This window comes from Dendrobates tinctorius, unplaced genomic scaffold (genome assembly GCF_039654945.1).
Source record: "Dendrobates tinctorius isolate UK_male_01 unplaced genomic scaffold, ASM3965494v1 ptg000083l, whole genome shotgun sequence".
Classification (NCBI taxonomy): Eukaryota; Metazoa; Chordata; class Amphibia; order Anura; family Dendrobatidae; genus Dendrobates; species Dendrobates tinctorius.
Genome location: NW_027361751.1, coordinates 12,399,665 through 12,407,679, shown reverse-complemented (window position 1 = coordinate 12,407,679; position 8,015 = coordinate 12,399,665). Strand labels below are relative to the sequence as shown.

The window sequence follows — 8,015 nt, the reverse complement described above, 5'->3', positions numbered from 1 at the left end:
CTTATGAATGTTTTGCAGTGCCTTCCTACCGATTACGTAGCAAAAATAACCGACCTCAACGTTAATAATGGCTTCCTGCTCGGAGAACATACCGTAATTATCTGGGTCATCTTACAATTATAGTATATTGATATTTTCTATCTATATTTTAATGCTGCATTATTTGATGGCTTACGTGAAAAGTAGCACTACGTTGTATGTACGCAGTCTTCCTTTTCAGAACCCTCCCCGGAGGAAAGCTCCATCACTTAGGCAATAACAATGTATTCCCTTCTTCCTCCAATTTATTTTTGGACATTTTCCTCTGCCTGAGCTTCCTAGCAACTAATTGCCTAAGCTTCCTACCTGATTTTAATGAGCAGATGTGCAGTGACAAGTCTCCTCCCCACCAGGTACTATCGGCAATCATGGGTGCGCTGGCTGCACAGGGCATTCAAATCCTCAAATTTGCAGGTGATGAAACTGCACTATGCCGACGACCAATCAGTGCTGCGTGACGACTGACGCAGGACGCTCACCCGTCCTCATTGGTGATCTAGGAGATTTTACATTTTGGGAATTCCTGTGATTTAGTGGACGCTATGTATAAATAACCCAGCTACGCAGATTTCTTTACCCGATTCTCTTCCTCCTCTCTCTTTTTCTTGCAGCGGATTAACAGGTATGAAGATTAGTGCCCTTTTGTCATTTGCCTTTTAGCTTGAATTCTATCCTAAGAATAACCTTTTTAGTTATTACTATTTAATCCTGCAGACATCTCATGCCGATCTAGCAGATTATGTTTTATTTACTTTATGGAAAATGATGATGATAGGCATTCTTTTATATTACTTTTAGATCAAAAGGATAAGATTCTGCAACACTGTCACCTGATTGGCTAATATTTGGATTTATTGACCTGATTGGCCAATATATAAAGATTTATTGACCTGATTGGCCAATATTAGGATTTATTCACCTGATTGGCCAATATTAGGATTTATTGACCTTATTGGCCAATATTAGGATTTATTGATCTGATTGGCCAATATAAAGATTTATTGACCTGATTGACCAATATAAGGACTTATTGACCTGATTGGCCAATATTAGGATTTAATGACCTGATTGGCCAATATTAGGATTAATTGACCTGATTGGGCAATATTAGGATTAATTAACCTGATTGACCAATATAATGATTTATTGACCTGATTTGTTAATTCTACCCTGAATACTCTCTCTTTTACCTCCTTTAGACTCTCATCTTTATCATGCCTACCCAGTTGGAAGGTGCCATGGATACCATGATCAGGATCTTTCACCATTATTCTGGCAAAGAAGGTGACAAGTACAAGCTGAACAAAGGAGAACTGAAGCAACTCTTGCAGAGCGAGCTCACAGACTTCCTTGCCGTAAGTCAACACATTGGTCTCAATGCTCATTGCAATGCAAGATTCAGGCTCTTTTCACATATCTGACATTCACGATCTGAGTGCGAATGGCAATATCCAGACTGGTCGTAGATCTCCTGATCTGAACACAACAGCCTTATCTGTATTCAGATCCTGAATGTCAGGCAAGTGAAACCATCTGTAGGTTGAGTTGACATATGGCCAGTGCTACAAGGTCGTTTTATTCAGGCATTTTTGTTAAGGAGTCTGACGGAGGAACTGATTCCATCATTTCCTATGTGATTGTTCCATTCTGTCCGTCCAGTACATCAAGTTTTCTTCTTGGCCGGTGGAGGTGCCCGTCCAGTTGACTAATCACAATGTTTGATATAATATTAGAAGTTGGCTCCGATGCCTGGAAGTAAATGTTTTAAAAGTCAGATGGCAACTGATATATTTTTGCATCAGTTTTGACATTAATTCTGAACCACTGAGTTGCATCAGGTTACAAAAAAATCTGGATCTGATGCAACATGTATATATGTGAACCCAGCCTTAGAGGATCTTTCAGTTTTAATTTAAACTGAGTACACCTCCTACAATTGGAATTGTTTCACTGATTCTGGAACAGTTGCTTTTTTTTCTTGCCTCTCCATTCTGACGTTCTGGTAATAATAATGAAAATGTTCCCTTTAAATAACTAAGCGTATACCACAAAATTTCTGTCATACAGGAGAAAAACAATGCAAACTGAGAAGTTCTGTGGTATACACCCAGTTGGTTAAAGGGAAAATTGAAATCTATATCTGTAGAACATAGGGGCAATTGGAGGAGGCACGTACGGTAAGTTAAATTAAGGAATCTAGTGAAAGAGATGACATCGCCGATAAACAAGAAATACAAAGGAGTGCTGCATCTGTAGTAAAAACGCAAGCAGTGACCACTGGACTACTAAAGGCATCAGTCACTTTTTGGACGCAGTCTGACGGATGTATAAATCGAACCAGGACCGGCTCACACTGCATGGACTGGCATGTATTTCTATGCAGCTGTCACTCACGCTTTGATGAGTAGAGCATCCGGCCAGTCTGTACACTGGGTTCCGAACTCAGTCCAATTTATACGGCCATCTGACTGTGCCCTTTAGCTCAGGTTTCTATAGTTTTGATGAAAGCAAAATGTTCCAAAGCAGATGTGAACATAGCCAAAATTTATGACTATAGAAAGCGGCGTAGGTGCATAAAGGTAGCCTATAAACGAGACATTGTAGACGTAGACCTGACTACCTGGACAGGCTCTTGATATGTAAAAAATTGAACTGAGAGTTCACAATCTCAGCATAGGATTATCAAAACTCTAAAACAAAATTTTGGTCATTACTGCCCATAGCAACCAATTATAGAGCAGTTTTCCTTTTACAAGAGCAGGCTAAGGAATAAAAGCGACATTGGTAGGCGGCTAGGAGGAACACAGATATCTTTTGTTCTGTTAGTATGATAAATCTACGGTGAGAACTCACACCAATCGAAATGAAAATTGTAACTGGAAAATGTATAGAGCTCAGCATCCGCACCTTACTCCATAATGGTCTCCCAAAATAGTTGTCTCATCAGAGACATTGATGGCACATGACTACGATATGTCACCAATATCTCATCAGTGGGGATGAAATCATTGTGATCTCGTTCAATCACTAGAATGTAGTGACAGGAACAATAAGAAAAAAGTGCGCCTCTTGGTCTCCTTTCTCTGCTGCATACAAAGCATTCTCTGTTGGTCATCATAATGTGCCATGTCCTTCTAAATGGAGATCTGCGTGTAAGATAAGTCTATATCTTGTTCATGTACTGTAGATTGGCACAGTCAATTGTTTATGATGAGTTTACTGCATATGTTCGGTTTAAAAACCATTTGTCCACTCTTAAGCTAAAAGTCTGCAGTCACTCTAGGTGACTGCAGATTTGCAAATCCTCACATTGTGCGCACTGTGCACTGTCAGGATTCTCTAGTTCTTTTCCAGGCCACATTTTGACCAGGCTGATTCCGACCTTGCTCAATACACCTGCATTAATCAAGGATACGCCCATGTAGTCGGAATGTGGCTGGGAGTAGCATATCCCATACTCGTGGTCATGTGACCACCGTTGCCGGTGACAGCATCAGACTTGTAGCTTAAGACTGGACAACCCCTTCAATGTTATGCTTACACTTCCGTGGTCCTCTAAGTGGCAATGTGGTTTGCAACCTTATTCAGTTGTATGGAACAGTTTTTTAGCAGCAGAATTTACTGCAAGGTGAGAACATACCATAGTCTGACAAAAATAGAAGAGATAAGAGGACAGTCTAATTGTATTCACAGTTTGCGCTGCAACCTCAAATTTTACCCGTCAATTCCATATAGTGTAGTGTGCAACCTGCAACGCTCCAGCTACGGTGAAACTGCAACTCACAATGTGCCTTGACGGCTTATTGCCAGGACTTGTAGTTTCACCCCAGTTGTAGATCTATAGTTTGATGATAACTGGCAGGCTATGTACATAATTAATATTCCATTGCGGAAGAACTTGCTGTAGTTCACCAGAACTCTCAATTTCAATAAGGCTGGGGTGGCGGCATCAATCCTCAGACAGGTTGTGTGGCCTAAAACATTTGTGTAGCTTGTCTGTGACTTGGTATCATACAACTATATTAGTGCTTTCAATTTTGAGTTGTCTTCAACTTGCAACCAGCCCCAGAAAGCTGATCACATTTGTGACTGCATCTTTATCCTGATTGATTTACTTGACTGCAATGTTTCTGTTCACCCTCTGGGTCAGTTTTGTCAGGGAGATATATTCTATAGGATTTGCAGTGGAATCCCAGGTTTGTAAAATAGAAAATTCAGTATTTGACTGGGAAATGTCTCGGTGGTTTATTTCAATATTCTTTAATATAACTATTTGCATGTGGATTTTAGATTTCGGATGCAGACGGCATGGACTCTGTATGACCTCCCGCCATGACATGCTTTGCATAGCGCTGTTTGTTTCCATTTGCACTGCTGTCACCTAACCCAGCACTGTCCTAGAATGCAAATTCCCCCGGATTAGCTCCTTACCTTATATGCAATGCTCAAGGTTTGTGTTAGCAATAGTAGACATCTCCTCCAGTCAGGTCTGCAGAGAAGAGCTAATGTGAGAAACATCCTCAGCTGCTTCAGAGCCTCTTGGGAGGCAGAGTTGTAAATTACATTATCTTGCAGCAGAATAATTATGTCTATAGAAGATACAGTTTAGAGAAGAGGAATGAAGTCTAATGAGGAGCTTTATACTTTTCTTGTAGCATTTTGTGCCTGCGTTTAACCGACAGTAACATTTCCATTGATCAGTTCATCAACGAATTACTCACTGATGCGCCATAGGTAATTCATTGAGCATTGCCGGTGTTTCTGACACCGTACGGTGCACCCACGAGTCATTATCACTAGTCGCTCATTTGTTATCTACTATTGACGTGAATTGATTTGGACCACAAATTAATTGTCTTTTATTATGTTGGAGAAGTAAAGGACTCCGGGTGCGGAGCTCATTCGAAAAAAAAAAAAACCTGATGAAGCTTCGATCAATCTCTGATGGTAAAAACTGACTCACTGACCAAACTCTGATAAAAAAAAAGCACACTGAGGAAACTTGGACTGAGTTTCTCATACTAGAAAGTCACTATTTTACTCGAGCAAATAGTTCTACGTGATATGCCATTTGTTTTAGTAAAGTGACAGACACCACGAGGGAAACCTGCAGAACCCCTTTAGGTTAAGTTCACAAATGGTGTTTTTGCTGCGATTTTTCTAATGCAATTTTTCAGCTGCGTTTTACATTACCAGCAAAATCTGTGAGATTTCAGAAATCTCATGCACACACCTTGTTTTTTTGTCATCAGGATTTTGTGATCTGCATGTTTTTTTGCACAATAGAGCATGTCACTCACTTTCAGCATTTTTTCTGCGTTTGTCGCCCATTCAAATGAACGTGTGGTTAAAAAACGTGCCAAAAATGCAGGTATCAAGTTTTGCTGCATTTTTTGTGCCGAAACCTGATTCTATAGAATAGGACTTTTTTATTCAACACTAAACTTTATGAGCATGCACAAGAGACAAATCTAGCAAGCCAAAACTACAGAGAAAATATAGCAAAAAACACAAAAAAAACATAGGAAAACATGCTTTTTTCTGCAGCTTCTTTCCTGCAAAGAGATCAGGTTTTGCTGCAGAAAAAATGCTGAGTGTCAACTTACCCTAAGGCCAGGATCACACATGCGAGAAACTCGGCCGAGTCTCACATCTTAATGCCCGTCACTGCTGTCGGCACTCAGAAGCGGAGCATGCGGCTGCATAGAAAGACATACAGCCGCATGCTCCGCTCCCGAGTGCCGGCGGCAGTGCCAGGTATTAAGATGCGAGAGTCGTTCAAGTTTCTCACATGTGTGATCCCGGCCTCACAGTCAAAGTGGTCTACCATACTCTACTGGTGTCCATCATGCAAGGGGTCTAGCACTACAGTTAAAGGGGTTGTCCAGGTTTGCAATGTCTTTCTAGACGTGCATGGCCTCGATTCATACAAGTGAGCTGAGTGAGGCTGAGCACATCTAGTGAGAATGTGGCTGCATATCGCATACTTGTCATAACATCACGGCTTAGTCTCAACGCCGGCATTGGAGAATCCCGACAGTGCACACTATGTGCAATATGAGGATTCACAATTTGTTCCAAATACAGACAATCCCTTTAATCTCTTTGTTCTGCTCCTATAACGAAGCAGAAGATGGAATTTAAAGGGAACCTGTCACCAGCAAAAATGCTAATAGCCTGCAGATACGGGCTTAATCTGCAGGTTGTTAGCGTTATTAACCCTTCTGGCGCCCGCACTTAGCCGAACGCTGTGGGGAGAAAATGAACTTTATTCCCCCTGGCAGCAGTCAGTTTTAGGCATGGAGGCGACACTGACATGGGTTCAGTCGCTGCTGTGGGTGGTGGCTGTAACCGTGCCCTACCCTTACTGACAGCCAGCCACAATGCAGAGGCAGCTGTCAGTCAGTGCCAGGTGCGCGGTTACAGCCGCCACTCTCTATACTGACTGAACCCGCCGTGGCTCCGCCCCCATGACTGAAACCAAATGCTGCAGGAAGAATAAAGTTTATTTTCTCGGGCAGGGAAATAACACTATTAACCTGCAGATTAATCCCATATATGCAGGTTTATAGCATTTTTGCTGGTGACGGGTTCCCTTTAAAAAATGGACAGTGTGAACAAAGCTTATTATTCACTGCTAGCCTCTGTTTTTTCCTGCAGCTATGATCTCATGTGCATCCACGTGACTGCAGCCAATCACTGGGCCACAGGCTGTAGGGTCACATGGATATACAGCTTGTGATCACCGTCAGGAACCAATAGAGTAGTGGGGAATGTGTATAGAACCTGTCTCATTTTACTATTGGAGCTAGTGGTAAGGCTGTATAGGTCCTAGTACAACAATAAAAAATTCTGTCTATTTTGTTATAATCCAAGGTGAGAGCAGTAAGAAATCAAGCTTTAAAGTCATATGCATGTTAGCCAGGAAGTGCATTGGGGCTGTGTCAATGAACATGGAGTGCATACCACTGAGTTAAATGAAATATGTGCAGCGAGCATCTAAACTTCAATACCGATGTCAGCGGGTAGCCAAGACTGAATTATTTAAATCTATAAAGCTATCTTAGAATTATAATCAGAATTTTGGACGCTCACATCAAGGACAATGTTGCTCAATCTCTCATTTCTTTTGCCTATAGTGTCAAAAAGATCCACAGCTGGTCGACAAGATCATGAACGATCTGGACTCCAACAAAGACAACGAAGTTGACTTTAATGAATTTGTGGTACTGGTGGCGGCCCTGACCGTGGCTTGTAATGACTTCTTTGAAGAACAGCTGAGAAAAAAAGGAAAATAAATATTATTTCATTGTTACTCTGATGAATCCCACAGGCAGCATTTGTCCAAATGTAACATTAGAAAGGATCAGCATTATGGATTTACTGTATCAATTACTGTTACATAATAAATACTGGATGAAGCCATTTTTGTCTTTGTCGTTAATTCGTCAGCCTGGATGACTAACAAGCCAATGTGCTGGGAAGTGGGTACCCAAGATATCATAATCATAAGCACTTTTAGTAAAATTCTTCCATCCTCCATTGTTAGCACTTATTTCTGTAGGACAATTTCAGCTATGCAATTTAACACTCATGTTATGTGGTGTAACGATATTGAAGAATATGGCATTGAAAACTAATGCTGTATTCTTCAAAACCCTTTTCCTCAATCAGTTTACCCCAAGTTTTTGCACACCCCATATTTGCGCTAAGATGTTGCACCTTTTTGCATTTTTATGCCAACCTTTTATAAAATAGGTGGAGCGTATCAAATAAAGGGGCATGGCCATACTTGTCCCATGATATTCTTCAAAATGTGTGGCATAACGGTACATTTTGACAACAATATACTCTAGTCCCTGACTGGATTACATTTCTTACGCTCATCTGCTAAAATTTTAAACAGCTAAAAAATTACCGTAGTTAAATTCAATAAGAGGAGCACTGCTCTTAATGGGATCCAGACGGCTTATACA

The 8,015-nt window shown here is 41.0% G+C and overlaps 1 protein-coding gene across 1 annotated transcript; it reads left to right on the top strand.

Annotated features, from left to right (window-relative positions):
* The first annotated feature begins 234 nt into the window (after nucleotides 1-234).
* On the top strand, nucleotides 235-7,464 carry S100Z (S100 calcium binding protein Z). The gene is made up of 3 exons (XM_073584338.1): nucleotides 235-661; nucleotides 1,239-1,394; nucleotides 7,179-7,464. The coding sequence occupies exons 2-3, from the start codon at nucleotides 1,254-1,256 to the stop codon at nucleotides 7,335-7,337; spliced, it is 300 nt and encodes a 99-aa protein (XP_073440439.1). The 5' UTR covers nucleotides 235-661; nucleotides 1,239-1,253; the 3' UTR covers nucleotides 7,338-7,464.
* The last annotated feature ends 551 nt before the right edge of the window (nucleotides 7,465-8,015 follow it).

Excerpts from the sequence above, each read along its gene's own strand:
- S100Z (XM_073584338.1), top strand. The coding sequence starts at position 1,254 with ATGCCTACCCAGTTGGAAGGTGCCATGGATACCATGATCAGGATCTTT. Across the intron at positions 1,395-7,178 it reads AGCTCACAGACTTCCTTGCC|TGTCAAAAAGATCCACAGCT; the intron begins GTAAGTCAACAC and ends TTTTGCCTATAG.